General features: G+C 38.6%; 1 protein-coding gene across 1 annotated transcript in view; it reads left to right on the top strand.

The window, feature by feature from the left end:
* Positions 1–18,646, top strand: part of OCA2 (oculocutaneous albinism II) — a 198,692-nt gene that overhangs the window by 121,277 nt on the left and 58,769 nt on the right. The window contains exons 19-21 of the mRNA XM_014960217.1: positions 11,759–11,886; positions 17,675–17,734; positions 18,286–18,390. Coding sequence (XP_014815703.1) covers positions 11,759–11,886; positions 17,675–17,734; positions 18,286–18,390 — 293 coding nt within the window. The remainder of the gene's footprint in view (positions 1–11,758; positions 11,887–17,674; positions 17,735–18,285; positions 18,391–18,646) is intronic.

Raw genomic sequence — 18,646 nt, 5'->3', positions numbered from 1 at the left:
GCTATTTGCTCCAGCCCCAGCAGAAAACAGAGTTTCAATTCCTAAATCTTGAGGGAGCTATCTTGGCTTTTTTTCGCTTCTGCAGAGGGGTTATGTCTTCACACTATTGCCTGAGCCCATTCTGGTGGCTTTGGTGCCATGGATTTCAGTGATCCTTCAGACGTTAATGTTTAAGGTCATTACCTTCAGCTGCCTTTAAAATAGTCTCTGGAAGAGGTCAGTAATCAGTGGAGGTGATCAACAGCTGTGATTCACCTGACCTACTTTAAAGGTCTAATTCATGAAATGATTCACCTTACCCTATGTCATTTCGCTCTCTGTATGCTAGAGGGAGTCTTCTCAAGCTATACTAAGTATTAGCTGTAGATACTTATAAACAAAATCCACAACAGCTAGGTGGACATTTGGCTTGATAATTGCTTACTTGGGGATTTCACTTTTAAATAAAATCAACTTTAGTATTATTAATGAAATCTGTATTAGCAAAACCCCCCAAACTTATGAAATTTTTAAAAATGTATGGTTTTAGTCTTTTAACTAAGTAACATGATCACTATGATCTTTCTGGATAGTAGAACAAGTCCTATAAATTAACACTCTATGTCGCTTCTGCCAAGAAAACATCCTAGGTCAAAATTTTCCACTTTGTCCTTTCTCTAAACCTAAAATCCCTCATTATTTACAGACAAAGGTTATATTGTTTGATGAGACCTCATTTCTGTAGTTAAAGCTGGTTTCTTTTGGAAAAATCTCATCTTCTATATATACTGTCATTTAACTTATGACTGTGGGCTCGGTCTGCAAATTTTGCTGCAGATACTTTTGAGGATCTGAAACTCTCTTTTTGCAATTTATCTTCATTAGTCTTATGATTGACACATTTTAAAACTGTGACTGAAATAGGGAAAAAGTAGGGAAATAATAATTTTCATTTAATTTAAACTGACTTGTGTTTGTTTTGCAGGCCATGTTGTGCAGAGTTACTTTTAATTTTATTGCCAGAGCATTAAATGCATGGAGAAATGTGTTCTGTTGCCATAGACATAAAAGACTCCTGTTGTATTGTCACTCCTTTGGATGCCAGTTGTCATATTTTCTGACTCATTTTTCCATAATTTGCAGAAAAATTGTTGAAATTCACATGAGAAATTAAATACCTTAATTGGAAATGGCTTCAGCAGAACAAAAAAAAAACCCCAAATTATGTCTGCAGAGAATGGTATGCAAATTATACCAAAAATTTTGTCTTAACCTGCAGAGAGGAGTGACAGTTCAAATTCAGAGACTGGATCTGAAGTTTCTCCCATATAATTTCTCTTGATTTTCATCCTGCTTTTGTTTAAGTGGACATGCACATTTTACAGCTTACACTGTAATTTACCTAGGTGAACCAATAATTATAATAGAGTAGGGACTGAGTGGCACTTGTCTGGTAGCTTGCTTAGTGATGAAGAAAGGGCTGCACTGCCCAAGAGTGCTTTGCCAACTTGCTTAAAATTGCTAATGAATCACAGAATGTCAGAAGCTCTGTGTCAATATTTACTTGGCTTAGAAACATTGAAGCTAGTTCTCCCTTACTGCAGCCTGCTGAGATTTTAACAACTAACTTCATCCATTTTCTCTTCTGCAACATTTTTGGTAAGGAGCTCTCTGCAACTTTCTTCCCTAACGACTTTGAGACAGACAGGTAGGGTCAATATGTGTAGCACCTTGCATGAGAGTTAGCAATGCTGTAACCAATGACAGAAACCTAAAGATCTTTGACTAAATGATTGAATACTATAAGCTAAAAAAGAACTAATATTGCACAAGTGAAATAAATGTAGTCTGTGTGGTTTTGTTCTGAGTATGTACCCTAGGAAGCTGCCTAAGGTGAAGTCGAACAAACTTTTTCCCCCAGCTTCTATCTGGGCCCTGGGACAGAGTATGCAGGAACTTGACAGAGTATGCATTTGAACTTGTGCTAAAATTTCTATAGAATGGGGAAAATGTTTTGTAGCTTGAACCACCCCCGCACAGCTCTGTGAGATACATTCTGCCTCACGGTGTGAAGCAGAATTTCTCAGGACCAAAAGATTTATAAATGGTCATGGAGAAGGAGCACAGGGCTGAGAAAGGTGTGGACAAACCCCATTACTCTGAAGGGTGCGAACATCAAAGCATCCATAAGGCTTTTATTTTTATACTTTGAATTATTATTCTGGAACTTTTTTCTCATCTGCTGTCACTGATAAATAGATTAAACTACATTGTATAAATCTGACAATATTTACAAACAATAAAATAATACGTGCAGAAACAAACGGCTCTCAAAAATTGTGTGCTTCTACCCATAGAGAGGGAGGAAAAAAGAAAGTGTTCATATGATGGGAATGTTTTGTTTCAGGTGAATTTTTGCAATATTTAAAATGAAAGTTTCATTATAGATCTAGTAAATGTTACTGAGGAGTTATTTTATAAAATATTTGAAAAAACAGATCAATTTAATAAGCTGGTGTATAATTTTTAGTGCCTAAGAAAAAAAAGAAAATCCTAGTGAGACAGCTATTAAACTATAAAAACTGGTGAATAACATAAATTTAAGAAAGCATAAGCTTAATGTCAAAGCGACATTGTTAAGTTTAACACATCTTATATTTCACATCTTATACTGCTATATCCTCAGTGTGAAAAGTGCACATTTGCTCTTTAATTTGTCAGTGAATCTAACATTTATTCCAGGTTATCTAGAGTCTGTAATATTAATCAGTTTTAGCTGAGGAGAGCTTGTTGATACTGACTGCTGAGTATCTGCTCAAATGATACTGAATTATAAACTGTACTCAAAGCTGTCACAAGAAATAGTTTTTCCTTGTCTTTTTTCCCCCCTCTTATTTTTTTTATTTACTTTGTGAAGCTTTCAAACATAAATTAAGGAATCAGATGCAAGGCCTGGGAAGCAAAGTTTGTGGACCTTTTCTATAAAGCTAAAAATTGGAGCTTGGATAATTTGTGGTTGCCTGGAAACTCCTTCACACATTTCAGTGAAGTAGATGGTTTTAGTCTGCAAAACATTTGGATTAGGGATGCCTTCTCTGTATACGGCAGAAGGCTCCCGCTTTCAAAGTATCAGCATTGATGTTATGCTTGTGACATTGTGGGCAAAAAGAGCAACATTCCTAATACCTGGAGCTAAGAATTTATTGTTAGTCTAATTAAAAGTTGTATCTGTGTAGCAAAACACAATAAACAATTACTGTTAGTCCCCTTATGATAATGCTAACATTTACTGTCCAAATTATCTAATTAATACAAAACAAAACTCATTAACAATATACAGGTAAAACTGTTGTAAAAAAATAAATTACAACCCCCTCCCAAACCCAAAATATTCGCCCTTATATTCTGATGTTAGAGTCACCCTTTGATGCTCTGCAGCGTGCTAAGGTTCACAGGTTTACACTGGGAGGACTCACAACAAAGCATTGCTATCTTCAGGTCTTAGCTGGGATGAGCGTGGTAGGATGTCTTTCTCCTCTTTACTGGGAGGTGAATAGTGTTGATGTTGATGGTTTCTTCCTCCCTGTGCTTGGGTCCACTTAAGCCCATTTTTATACATTTTCTAAAGCTTTACGCTTTGGTTTTTCAAATTTTAGTCTTCAGCTCTGCATTATACCAAATTTTATCATATGTGATATGTTGTAGGTATGCGGCATACTAGTTTCTTCTGCTTTTTGTTACCCCTAAAATGGATTTTGCCCATCTCCTAATTTTGCTCTACCATCTAACCACTGTTGAGTTGCTGATTAACCTAGAGCCTTTGTTATCATTCTATACGTCCCTTTTGAGCTGCAATTACTCATCTTGCTCACTCTTATCTGCGGCAACTTCTTTCTTCTCTTGCCATTTTCTATTAACCCTCCACCTCCATGAAGCTGTGATACTGCTTTCCATGACTCAAGTGGTTTCTTTAGTTCCTGACCCGATAATGGTAAACAGAGCAACAAATTGTAGCATCTGATAAGAGTGTCCAGGAAGTAAGATATAGTAAGATTAGAACCATGCTTTTAAGCAGTTCTCTTTGAAAGTCCTCAGCCCTTTCTGAGGACCTTTCCAGGTCCTTGCAATTCTGCTTGTCGGGGCTGATCTGCAGCTTCTTTCCCCAGGCGGTATCAGCTACAACTCTCAGTCGGCATATTTGTTTGGCATATTTGTCCTCATTTAGTGCTCTTCCTCTCTTGCTTCATTCATCTACTATTTTATCTGTTCTGGCATACAATGGTGTTGGCTTAAGTTGTCTAGTACTTTTACATCGAGGTAAAGAAAAGCACTGCATGTGACTGACCTGCTGGCCTCTGAGTATGTAGTATGGAGAATTTGATTGCACTGTGAAGATGCAAATTGTTGCTTTAAAATGAGAAGGAACATAACTGTATTAAAAAGACTTAGTACATCTTTGATTCATGGTGACATGGTGATTCTTGATACAGTGTATATGAATATGTTGAAAGTAAATTTGACAATTATTTTGTAACAGTGAGAATGTTGGAATGGAGCTAAGCTGATGCAGTCAGCATTGACTCGGGCTCAGAAAGTCTGGTCCAGATCTTAGTTATTCCCCCTTCACAGCATAAGACTCTGCTTCTGGAAATAAAAGAAATCTGCTTTCCCCTGATCCTTGCAATCTTATTTTCTTTTAGGATAGTTTTCAAAAAATTCTGCCCTTGAAATTGTGCATTCATCTTTACAAACATGTAATTAAGCATGGAAAATATCCTCTATCCTTGCAGCTGTCCATGTACTTGACAAGAAAAAAACAAGAACCAGTAACAGTTGTATCTGCTAGTGCAGCTTTTGTGCTTTATTGCTTACTTCTGGAAAAGTTGACCTTTCCTCTATCTTGATATTTGCATCTTCTGAAATTATTTTTGGTTCACAACACTCAATGGGGCTATGGCAATAGAATGTGTTTGTTTGCAGTGACCTTTACTGAGGAAACCGTAAATTTTTTAGACTTATGGATTGGTGCAATATACACAGCTATATATCTGTCAGCTCATCTTCCCTGTAGATGCAGTGCCTAGCTATAGCAATCTCTAACCAGGGTTTCTTTCTATCTTGAATGCCACCCATGAAATTGCATTTGGAGAATTAACAAAGTTATGTGTTGATACTGCAATACAAGGGTGAATGTGATTTTTGCGCTCTGACCTCATGGTATTACAGCCATGCAACGAAGTCCAGCGCATCCTTTCCTAATATACATGTGCTGGTCTGTGATTACAGAGCAGCTAGTCTTCTGCCTCCTTGTTTTATGCTGCACTTCTGGTTTTTAACATTGCAGTTGCCTTCTATCAGCATCAGTTACTGTTTCTTTTGCCTTGCATGGGGTCATAGTTTCCACTAACTTTATTCATGTTCTTTCAATCCTCTTCTATTGTACCAAGCATTTCCTGTCATGGTACAAGCTGACCTGGACTGTCACCGTCACCAAGGAGTAGACTTACACTGTGGTGCTACCAATAGTGCAGAACAACTGAAAATGATTTCTACAAAGCTAAGCCTTTGAAAAGAGACTGCTCAAAAGTCTAGCAAGTTGCTTTGTAAGAGGGCAACTTTATAAAAACAGAATATTAAGGATAAAAAAATGCTTATCAGTTCACAAAAGGTATTACTTATAAACATTCAGTGTGATTTCAGAATTTATATTTTTAGGGTTGCCTGATAAAATAAAATAAAAAATTACAGAAATGGGAAATACAGAACATTTTCATTCAAATTCAGAACTACTGATAAAACATATTCCATGAATAGAGCAAGTGCTACTAGAAATATGACTTTGATTTAACTTTTTCACCCAAATATTTCTATATGCATATATAAGAACATATTTGAGTGTGTTCTTTGCGTAACATTGTAACTACACCATAGTATACGAAGGACTGGCATAGATGCTTAGGCTAAGTTTTGAGAGGTTGTGGAGTTTATCAGACTTCTGATTAAGCCATTGGAGCACAGTGGTGGACTTTACTTCCTCATATATTCAATAACATGCTGTGTAAACAATTATTCAAAAGTAAGTGCCAAATATATTTTAGCTGGTAAGCCTATTACGGACATTGTGGGCTAAAAGGGTTTCTACACTTCACAAATAATTGGTGTGGCCATTTTGACCAATAGAGTATTGTTAAGGCCACAGAAAAAGAATATCATACTTTGCTCAGAGACAAATGTCTAAAAACATCAGTGTGTCAATCCCATTGTTTACAGATAGGAGTACTGTATTTTCACTTGGCAGAAGCTAGTCTAGCTGATTTTTAGAAAACTCTACTTATTTATCAACTGCTATAAATATGTGACCCTGAATAGCATGTAGCCTGAATCTTCCTTGCTACTATTACTCCTCCTTGCTCCCTCTTGTCCTCCCCACTGCTGTAGGCACAAACAGGTTTTACTCTGCCCAGGGGAGCAGCCTTGTACAAACCCAAAGGCTTGCCAGGACTCATTTAATCTGCTTAACTTTGAGATAAATATCCTGAATTCTTGAAATTTTTCCTCAAAAGTCAACTTTTCAGACTGTTGATTGTACTTCTCTGTTTTGTATTTCCCAACGAGTACACGTCTTAAAGTTTATCTTGTTAGAGTTTACCAGGGATGAAGAGAGTCGAGGCTGCTTCACAGGATTGGCCATTTATCGTCCTGGTTCTGTATTTCAGTGGGCAATTAGGTTCAGCTGTGATCCACTGTATTTCTTGAGTCTTTTCTGCAGGCCTGTTAGGCATCCAGTAGCTTTCCAACCTGGATTTGTGCAGTTTTAACTCTTCCTACCTAAATGTAGCACCCTGCGTCTGTCTTTCTTGAGCAGCACACTGTTTTGTCTAGGCCAGCATTGAGATCATACAATGTCATCCTGGTTTTGGCTTTCAGTGCATTTCAGTTTCCACAAAAGTGAATTTTAAGTGTCCCCTCAGTATTCATAAAGACATTATTTCAAATTCTGTGCACGTAAAGTGAACATATAGTATCTACATGCTCACACTGTTAGAAGGAAACTTATTATGCTTTTCAGCTGGTAGTAGGCCAGACAAAATTACTTGTACTAAGGAATACAAATTTTTCTTAATGAGCATTTGAAAGGCGTACAGATTACACAGTAATTTTTTCTTTCATTTCTTTCTCTTTCACCTACTTTCCTCCCACATATTCTAGACTTCTATTTGATTCTGTTAGATTGTTTTCTGTTTTCAGGTTCCTCTGCTTGATTATTTCAAAATATATATTCTTTTTCTTGAGTAGGATTGCAATTGTATTCTCATCATGAACTATTTATTGTTCCAAAGGTGGTTTTTCCTACTGGGTAAAGTGTATGAGAAAAGGAAAAGGAAAGCACTCAAGCTATTTCTACTGTACTTTTTTTTTCTGACCCCAGTCAGAAGACACGGCAATCTTTTTTTCTGAAGAATGCATTAAAAATTTTCAAGGTGCATTTTAGAATAAAATTTCATTTTATTTTTTCCTAAAATAAATAGGACTGTCACTGTCTTCAACAGGTACCATATCAGTGCAGAAATGGAATTTAGATTCAGTTTTTCTCCATGTTTTATTTCCAGAACATCAACTGTTGCAAAACAGAGGCACTAAAAGGCAGTAAAAGAAGTGGTCTGTGGAACTATAAATGGGCTTTGCTTTCACTATAGTGACAAAAAGTTAGTTTTTGAAATTATTTCTATTTCTCTTCCTCTTGGCTATTTTTTTGTGGCCCAGTAAGCTAGAAAATAAATGAACAGAGAAGACAGTCTTTAATGTATCCTAGTACTTTTAATTCTAAAAAAAAAAAGAAGGAATAGCTTCAAATTGAATCCAGGGCAAAACCAAAGCTACCCAAAAATATAAAACACAGATATAGTATGTACTAAAAGGTATCGTGAACAGAGATTGTGCATGAAGTCCCCCAAATTCCTTGAGAGACTTCCTCCTTCCTCTCCCCTTCTTGGCACTCCCACCCTGTGCCCTTCCTCAAAGAGATAGGTAACTGCATCTCCAGTTTGCAGGCATAGCAAGGAAAGCAAAAATACTCTGAACAGCCTGTGTATGTAGAACTGAAATAAGCTCTGTACAGCCAGAACTGGCAGCTGATGAGTTTGAGCCTCTGGAGAGCTGTACTTGCCGGAGCACTGCAAGAGGACACATCCCTTGCCCCTCCATGTTCCCAGGGAACCATACTGTAAGGCAGGGCACTGTTCTCTCATGGAAAGCCATGTGCATGCAGCTAATACATGCTGATAACACTCGTGGCGCTAGAAAATGCCTGGCTCTATCCACTTGTGCCGTTCAATTATATTTCATTAGCTTTAGCGAGTAATTGTTATCTCTGTATAGCATGTTCATGTTGATTTGTTTTCATCAGAGGCAGGAGGGTAGGAATAATGCCAAGATATTATCACAGATTTTTCCAGAACTACTGAGAAATTGCTGATCTTTAATTCTTCATTTTGTTTGTACTTACATACAAAATCTATGTGACAAAATGTAACGCTGCCACTTACATTTGTACACAAGAGCAGTAAAATTCTGCTACCAAGCTCCTGATCTGCATACATCTACTTCCCCTTGAAGTTTTCCTCTGGCAGGAACTGCCAGCATCTTTATTTATTTATGGCGGAGTTAGGCCCACCATTCTTTACTTGAATTCAAAGAACAGCCAGGTCCTGACAGTCAGAAGAAAATAAGGCAGTGCATTTCCATGACCCCTTTCTTTGTGTTCAGAGAAAATAACTATTTAATTTGCATGGACAGATTCACTTTGTTTTTGGAAAGACAGTAAAACAACTAATGCTAGCAAAAAGGCCTCACAGACAGGAACTGACGGTTCTCTCCTCACTTTCTTTTGCTACTTTGGGAACTCAGGGAGCACTCCTGTTCCTGTGGTTTGTAGCTGTTTTTGCAGCCTGTACACATACTACAAGTACAGTGCACAAAAAAATGCATACATTTTCAGCTTATACCAGAATCCAGTATTCATCCTGAGCAGTACAGAGTATTACCACTCTTAGATCAGTCCTGGAGTCCCTTTCCAGTACGTGGTAAAATGTTGCTCTTCGCAAGAAAATTTGGGACCAGCAATTCCCACCCCACTGTCTTTTGTGGTTGGTTTTGCTCTCCTCCTCCCTTGCAGGATGATGCTTGTTTATGAGCTATTTTTGACCACACACTTTGATTAGATCACTGTGACCAAAGCAGGGAACAGACTGGCTCAGCTTGCAGCAGGGCAGTGTTTCTGTCTTTGCAGTTGAGCAGAGCTGGCTATGAGACATGGCTTTTGGATCCAGTGAGGCACTTGAATCAAATTTTACTCCAACAATCCAGCACAATGTGGGAGCTGAAGCTACAAAATTTGGGATACAAAATTATTTTGAGGAGAGGAGAAAAACTATTTTTTGAGGAGAGGCTGAGGGAGCTGGGGTTATTCAGCCTGGAGAAGAGGAGGCTGAGGGGAGACCTTATTTCTCTCTACAACTACCTGAAAGGAGATTGTAGAAAGGTGGGGGTCAGTCTCTTCTCCCAAGTCACAGGCGACAGGACGAGAGGAAATGGCCTCAAGTTGCGCCAGGGGAGGTTCAGGCTGGATATTAGGAAAAATCTTTTCACTGAAAGGGTCATCAGACATTGGAATGGGCTGCCCAGGGAGGTGGTTGAGGCACCATCCCTGGAGGTGTTCAAAAGACAGGTTGATGTAGTGCTGGGAGGTATGGTTTAGTGAAGGTGATGCTTCTTGTTTGTTGTGCGGGTGTCTGTTTTTGTCAGTTAGGTTGACGGTTGGACAAGATGATCTTTGAGGTCCCTTCCAACCTAGAAGATTCTGTGGTTCTGTGATTATTTTGGTTTTCACCTCTCTGCTTAGCTTTGGCTTTGCTTCCACCAATATGGTGGTAGTTCTGCTGACAAGCCATTACATTTCCTAGTCCTTCATACCTGCTCCCTTAGGATGATTTCCTGCATCTCATTGTAGATTAGCTTTGCACCAGGCTAAAGGAAAAAATTACTGTGAGAGTTGCTTATCAAGGAAATGGCAAAAACTTATCAAGTGATCTGTCATGTGGAAGCTTTTTAAGAAGAGAGCGCTTCTTGAAAGGGGAGAGCTTCTCTTCTTTGGGAGAGAGCTGGGGAAACGAAAAATCATTCGTCATGCCACAAAAACATGGTTTCAGCCAAGCAGAGAGGACAGCAGCCACGTCAGGGGCATCAAGAGTAGAGCTGAACTGGGAACAAGATGGCACTTGCAGATGCCTGAGAGAAAAGAAATAGGTCATTGAAGAGTCTCAGTGTCACTGAGACCTTTTTGGTTTTGGAGCCAAACAATGCAAGAAATATGATTTCACTGCTGTGTAAATACCGCAGCAGAAAATAAAATCACCTCAATGCATGAAAACCGGGGCTAATATCAAGCTAAATCATTTAGCCTTCCTTGCCAAACAGAACAGCCAGAGCCACTCCTGAGCTGCTGGTTTCGGCCTTTGGGCAGGTCTGTTTGCCAGCACTGAGCCGCAATATTTTTAACAGATGTTCCTTACTGATCACACTTAACCTGAAATTCTCATTTAAGAGCGTGATATGTCAGGGAAAGCTTCCAAAATGTGCTTGAGAGAGCAAAATATATTCTTTGATTAGGGAATACTTATGTGACACTGTATAGGATTTTTTGGACCAAATAGTTAATGTTAACAGCTTCATGAACAGTGAGAACCTTTAGTATCTTTATATCCTTTATATTTAAATATTATTTAAATGGAATTTAGCTTAATTGTAAACTGCTGTATGTCTTTGGATCTCTTTCTTTTTTTAACTTAATAGGAAATGCATATGCATAAGCTCTAAGTTGAATGGCCTAAAATTTTATGAATCTCTCTATCTCTGAATTTTCTTTCAACTTTGGTTGTGGTAGCCTTGTGTAGAGGGCACGTTTTATTCATCTATCTACTTTGTAGCAGGGGCCTATTCTCCTTAAGTTACATTTGGTATTTGACTATAAGTTTGTGACTTAAGGTTGTTTGCCAGCAAAGATTGTTATTGTTCTTTCTTCCTTCCTCACTTTTTCTGCAATTCTGTGAATCAATCACTTTCTGACTGTGAATATATGAAATAAGATGAGATGTATGAAATAGTCACAACAAAGAGAGAAATAACTTGAAGGGTGGAAGACTTAATTTCATGCTATTAAAACCCCTTAAATTATGTATCTATCTTAGTTTTCTTTTTGTATTAAAGAAAAATCATCTGCTATTTTGGAAAAAAATAGAGAAGAAAAACAGAAAGAGGAGTATCATTCTGAGGAAAAAAACACTAAGTCCCCTTTTGCTTCAAGTCTGAAATCCCCATTCCACTGTTTAAGATAAATATGTCAGAGGAATCATACAGCTTCAGAAAGCATTCTAATTGTGCAGAGAGAAAGCAAACTTTGCTTGGGCAGGAGATTCACTGATTACGTTCTCTGGCTGATTGTGCATTTGATTTGCATTTTCTCTTAATCAGTTCCTAAAATATGTGTCTTAGAAGACTTCAGGATATATAGAGGGATACTATCTGGAAAGAGCCTATTTTGCTGTTTAAAGTCAGTCCCTTTTCTGTTTTAAAGAGCTTTTCCCTTCCTCTGTTTATCTTCTAGAGCACATAGCCAGCCAGTCTTCAAGGCCCTGAAAAATGCAGTACTGCAACTTTTATGTTGGTGGCACATAACGAGTCTGTGAAGAGTAAAGTGTTTTTCTCTCTTTTTCTAATGCAGGCTGGATTGCCATATTGGGAGCCATTTGGCTGCTAGTGCTAGCAGACATCCATGATTTTGAGATGATATTGAACAGAGTTGAGTGGGCAACCCTGCTTTTCTTTGCAGCATTGTTTGTTCTCATGGAGGTAAGATTCTCTGATTTCTGAAAAGCTATAACTGACTTAAAATGTGAATTATGTTCCTGGGCAGAGGCCTCCTGCAGATTCAATCCTGCTGGAACACTGAAGATTGGGTGTATTATTATAGTACAGAGAGAAATTGCAGAGTGGTGGAAGTTGGTTGGACCTCTTTGAGATTTAATTTTTCACTGTAAACTTGGTCTCACTTTCTCTGCTGCATTTGCTGATTATATATATATATATATATATGTTTATTATATACCACAGATTATATATTTATTATATACCACAATCATTTTCATAGTGGAATTTTAGTTTCCAGGTCTGTCGGCGGTCTGTTTGTGCAGATAGTTTCTAAGCAATTATGTGTTTGTTTTGCAATTGTTTAGAAAAGTTGCAGGAAAAATAAATGAAGAATAAACCAGAGTTGAAAGATGCTCCTAATGCTGTATGCTACATGCTGGCTACCAAATGGCCTAAGAGATTTCATGGGAGTATGGTTTGACAGGATAATATCACTGACTTCCAGTTTGCAATAGTAATTTAAAAAAGATATTCAGTACTTGAAATGCCTGGATAAGTTGCTATGTAGTTTCTTTGTGCTCGTCTGCTTGACTATTAGAAACAGTCCGGTCCCGTTTGTACCTATTTTATTTACTGTTTGATGCTTTTGTATAGCCTGAGAGGACTTATTTTTATTTGAAATGTTTGGATAATTCTTCATATGAATACTCACATTTACTTGTCAATTAGGCTTCTGTGCATTCGCTAGAATGCTTGGTATTTTTCAGTTATTATTTGATGTGTTTAAATTATGTAATTATGTTGTAGAAACATGACAAAACCCAAGTGACCACTGGCACTGTGGCTAGTAATTGTCTGAGTGAACAGCCTGGGAAAAGTCTATAAAACCAAATTTACTCATGCAGCCTCCTTTCACCACCTTCCCCACCAGTAATTGCAAAGAGCCCAAGAAATTGTAAATTGAGATCTATTAAAAAAAATCACCAACAGAAAAAGGGACAAAATTTGAAATAAATACAAACAGCGAATAATTCAACTGACTCTAGTTAATGCCAAACTGGAAGTCAAAATCTGGTAACCTCTGAGAAGATGAATGGAAACTGTGATTATCATTAGGAGGCTTGTTTGCTAGCTAGTAGGTCCAAAATTCATCAGGAAATGTTGATTTATTGTATATCCATTACTACAGGGAATTTTTAGCTCTCAATGTTATCAGGCTCTATTTATTCTTGCATTTTCTAGCTCTTATAAGGAATCCATATTGAAGCCATGTTTATTTTGTCTGCTGCTGCTGTAACAGTTTATTAGTTGCATTCCCTGGCATATTTATTGTTTTAGCTTGGACTGAATGGTTTTGATTTGAGTGCTGTGTGGCTGCACAATAACATAGTAAAACACCCAGGAAGTTATTTGCTATTTAATGCCAGACTTTGGATACGACTGTTGTAATTCACTGAACTTCATTTTAATGGTTTATCAGGTCACCAATGAATAGTTGGCTAACAAAAGAATATTTTTTCTGGTTCTATACAATAACAGCACTTTAAGGTCATGAAAGAAACTTGTACACATAATCAAGAAAAAAAGTGAGAGACATTAAACTCTTCGCCATAAATGAATGAGAAAAAATATTCTAAGTATCATTGTTGCTAATTTTGATCTGAATCTATTACCTTTTGGAGTAACAGGAGATAACAGTCCTTGCCAAGGCATTTTTTTTTCCTTTAGATTAACGTTGTCAAGAAGCAGCAAGTCAAAATAAATATATGTGTTGGAGTATAAGAAGCCTTTCCATGAGCTAGGCACTCAGCAGCTGTCAGCTCATATTCTTGTGGATCACCGCTGGTGATCCTTCACCCTACAGGGTTCCCAGTCTGAAAATACTTCCTACTGCTATAAATGTTCCCTTTCTTATTACAAGGCACATTTGAAAACCTGTGTGGGATTTATGCTGCAAGTCATTTTGGAAAATGTGAACTAAGTTCCAAAGCCATGGGGGAACTCTTGGAGCTTCTGGTTTTGGGTCCTCACTGGTCCAGTCTGGTAGATCTTTTGAAATGAAAAAGCTGGAAATCCTCTGAAGATCTCTTGTTTTTTATTTGTCCTTCAGAAAATTCTTCTTTACAACTGTCTTTTTACTCCTTGTTTGCAGCCGGCTGCTACAGGGTATAAAATCTCTTTGCTTCTTCTGTCCCTTTGCTACATCAGTTCCCGTGCCTCTCAGGGATAAAGTATTTTGTTCAATTTGATTGTCAAAATTGACATTTTACCTTAATCCCTTCAGGCAGATTTTATTTCCAACAATCATCATGACATGCTGTCCATAAGAAGGTTTCACACAAATTTTTGTGCATAAATTAAACTTTGATCTAAAACGGCACATGATTTTCTCTGCAGTAAAGCCCTATTTTCAGCTGTCAGACAGGAGCCAGTATGCTTGAAGGCACCAATTAGTGCAGTAATATTTATTCCTCTTAGAAGACACAGGAAGATTCAGGAGACCCTCTGTGCAGTTTACACCCAGGGGAGGCCAGTGGCAGGGTGCTAACTGCTGACTGTCACTTAGGTGCTTGCAGGCAATTGGCCTGGATATCTGCAAAGACATCCTAGAGTTGGTTGTGTGATTAGTACTGTCATCATCACTAACGTGATGGGCTACCTGCAGATTGACTGTCTTGCAGGAGCAACATGTGTCCTGTTCTCCCTTCCCTTTTTCCTGAATATCTTTTTTGTAGTACCATGTCTGGATTGCAGAACAAATTTCGAGTGTTACTGGAAAGTAGTATGTTGTGTTAATAGATAATTAAGTTAATAAGGCTTATTAATGTTAATGGAATGCAACTCTGAACTCTGGTTGCTGACAGCTATGTGTTAAAAAGTTTATTTTAAAGTGTGAATGTAAAGCACTTGCAAAAAAAATATTGCATTCATTAAAAATATTGCTATTACATACATTTAAAAAGTCACATGCATAACCTTTTTGTTGATCAAGCAATGCAGAAAGCTGAGAAAGGAAATAGTAACTTAAAATTACCAAAATAATTAATTTCTTAAGAAACTTTCTCCTGGGAAGTTAAAGTAATGAAAAAATGTTAATTTTTTTTAATGTAACGGATATGTGTACGTATTTAAAAGTCTTATAATTTTTCTGTGTGCTGCGTCTTTAAATGTAGATATACCTTTTTTGTGCAATGCATTTTTAAAAGGAAATATAATTTCTGGGCCAAATTTAATACATGGCGATACCCAAACCACCAGCATTCAACTGCCAGTACACTGGCTGAATGAGCTGCAGGTACAGAAACTGCCGGTCTGAATGACAAGCCCCTTTGTCACCCTGATATTACCGTGTCTTATACCACACCACTCAATGCCTATGAGGATCTTTGTCCATCTCTGTCATGGAATTTGACAGTGTGCGAGTTGAATAGTTTTTTTTTTCCACTGATGTCTCTGAAGGGCTCTGTCTGACTGCCAGGTATGGAGGTTACACGGGCTTGTGTCATGTGAATAATGACTTCTGCAGCTCTGTGTGGGAACAGAGTCAGTAAGTTAAGCATTGCAGCTGACTGGCTCTTGGTCATGGGAGAAAAAAATGAAAGCAAGCCAAAAAGTTTTGTCTAGGCTGAACCAAAAATGGTGATTTTCTCCCCTGAGAAACTCAAAAGTCATAAAATGAATCTACCCCATTGAATCTGAAAATAGTACTTCATTCTAGACTCTTGCAAGAAAAGAAAATAAAATGAAAGTAAATTAAAGGGTGGTAGCTCTCATAAGTTAAAATTCCCCTTTTGCCTTGTAATTTAAGGGAATAGATCCAGCATTAGGCTGGAGTCTTGTGATGACTTTTCATCTGCAGTAGTAACCGTCGTTGTATGGGATGCTCTCTGTGTATCCTGTACAAATGGGAACAGCTCTCACAGAGAGGACAGGGCAGTCCGGTATAGGTTGCTTCGGGCCCAATGCTTACAGGGCTCACCTTCTCAGTTCGGGCACCTGACATAGAATCATAGAATCATTATAGAATCAATCATAGAATCATAGAAACATAGAATCATAGAATTGCCTAGGTTGGAAGGGACCTTTAAGATTATCTAGTCTAACCATCAACTTAACTCTGACAAAAAAAGTAAATAAGAAATAAAAATCACTAAACCAAATTCCTGAGGACCATGTCAACCCGTCTTTTGAACACCTCCAGGGATGGTGCCTCAACCACTTCCCCAGACAGCCTACTCCAATGCTTTATAACCCTTTCGGTGAAGAAATTTTTCCTAATATCCAATCTAAACCTCCCCTGGTGCAACTTGAGGCTGTTTCCCCTTGTCCTATCTCCTGTGACTTGGGAGACAAGACCAGCCCCTGCCTCTCTACACACCCCCTTCAGGTGCTTGTTGAGAGCAATAAGGTCTCCCCTCAGCCTCCTCCTCTCCAGACTGAACAACCCCAGCTCCCTCAGCCTCTCCTCATAAGACTTACTCTCCAGGCCCCTCACCAGCTTCATTGCTCTTCTCTGGACCTGCTCCAGCACCTCAATGTCTTTCTTGTGGTAAGGGGCCCAAAACTGGACACAGCACTTGAGGTGGGGCCTCACCAGTGCTGAGTACAGGGGGACGATCACCTCTCGGGTCCTATTCACCACATTGTTCCTGATACAGGCCAGGATGCTGTTGGCCTTCTTGGCCACCTGGGCACACTGCTGGCTCATGTTCAGCCGACAGGTGACCAACACCCCCAGGTCCTTTTCTGCCAGGCAGCTCTCCAGCCATTCTTCCCCAAGCCTGTAGCGCTGCCTGGGGTTGTTGTGACCCAAGTGCAGGACCCGGCACTTGGCCTTATTGAAACTCATCCCATTGGTCTATCCCATCCATCCAGCCTGTCCAGATCCCTCTGCAAAGCCTCTCTACCCTCCAGCGGGTCAACACTGCCATCCAGCTTGATGCCGTTTGCAAGCCTACTGAGGGTGCACTCGATCCCCTCATCCAGATCATTGATAAAGATGTTAAAGAGAACGGGTCCCAGTACCGAGCCCTGTGGGACACCACTTGTGACTGGCCGCCAACTGGACTTGACTCCATTCACCACCACTCTCTGGGCCCGGCCCTCCAGCCAATTTTTAACCCAGTGGAGAGTATACCCATCCAAGCCATGGGCAGCCAGTTTCTCCAGGAGGATACTGTGGGAGACTGTATCAAAAACATGGGGATCAGAGAGCTGGTTTTTCTGCCTTTTAAGAGCCGCTGCCTCTGTGGCGATTTCTCTTCACCCAAGATCTCTGGCCTGGCATTAGCAGATGGGTACTGTTGGTTTTTTGTGGGTCTGAGAAAACAGAAACATGTATTTTGCTTTTTCTTTTTTTTTATCTGAGAGTGAGCAAATGATGCCTGATTTCATCTGACTTGTTAAACACATGATATACTTCTACTTATATTGTGGTTTTGGGGAAGGTGATATTAAGTTGTGTTCAGGTATTCAGAAAGCTCGTATCCACTGAAGAATTTTGTTCTTTAAATTTCAGCTGCTCTTTGATTCCCATGCTCCGCACTCTTAAATAATCTCACCAGTCATTCCAGCACAACCAACCCACTTCTGCAAACGCAGCTACCAATTCCTGCTGTGTCTTCTCTTTCTACCAATTGCAAAGAAGCTACATGAGACGAATATCAATATCTTGTGAATAGGAAAGAATTGTTGTATTTGCTTACATCCACTGAAAAAAATGTAACTGCATCAAGTACTTCACTAGTTGATGTCTTTTTTTTTTATTTAGGCTTTGGCTCATCTGCACTTAATAGACTATATAGGAGAGCAAACAGCTTTGTTAATAAAGGTATGTTTAAAATATTTAAAGTTTTTTAACAGCTAAGGAAAATAGTTTTAGCCCCATAAAATAATGAATAATACTTTAATTTTTAATTTAATGTTATCGATTGCATTTCTGTGTCAGCAATATCAAGAAAGCATGTTTTACTCTGATATGGGTGGCATTCAATACACACATATATCTGTCCACAGCCTGTCCACATGGCCATAAATGCAAAAGGGAAGCCTTTTCTGTAGTCTACAAAACACAAGAAAATATAAATGGTAAAAAGGAAAAAATTATAGTTATGCAATGTATTTCCTGTGTGAAATGTAAGTGCAACTTTTAGAAATATCAGTCTTTGCATGTCAATTTGTTAAAATTTTGTTGGAAAAAGAACAATATTGTGTTACTAAATGTTGGGCAATTTTCTTTAAGATGCTTTTTTTTTATCTCAGAGCCTGAAGGAGTAATAAATGTTGATAAATTAAAACTGTAGAGAACATGCAATTATGCCATAGGGGGACAGAACAACACTGATCTTATCAAAGCTGTAATTTGACTTCTTTCAATTCCAGGTGGTTCCTGAGGACCAGCGCTTAGCAGTGGCCATCATTTTAGTGCTCTGGGTGTCTGCTTTGGCCTCGTCTGTGATCGACAACATCCCCTTCACAGCTACAATGGTAGGGGTCTGCACAGCACTTGCACATCCTCCTCCTGGTACTGCCAAAGGAGCTGAGATTGCTGATTACAATTCACCTTTTTTTTTTTTTTTGTCCCCTCTGTTGTGTTGTAGTTTACTTTATCAGGCTGAATCATTATTGCAAGCTTATTCATACTGTTTAGGCATCTAGCTGGCCACTGCTGCCATGAGTCACAGTTTGCTGTGGAACTAGATTCACTGTTTTACCTGTGTTTTTGCACTTTTCCTTGCACTTT

The sequence above is a fragment of the Calidris pugnax genome, unplaced genomic scaffold, assembly GCF_001431845.1.
Source record: "Calidris pugnax isolate Ruff unplaced genomic scaffold, ASM143184v1 scaffold188, whole genome shotgun sequence".
In the NCBI taxonomy this organism is placed as follows: domain Eukaryota; kingdom Metazoa; phylum Chordata; class Aves; order Charadriiformes; family Scolopacidae; genus Calidris; species Calidris pugnax.
The sequence above is the reverse complement of the archived record's forward strand: the minus strand, read 5'-3'. Positions and strand labels throughout refer to the sequence as shown.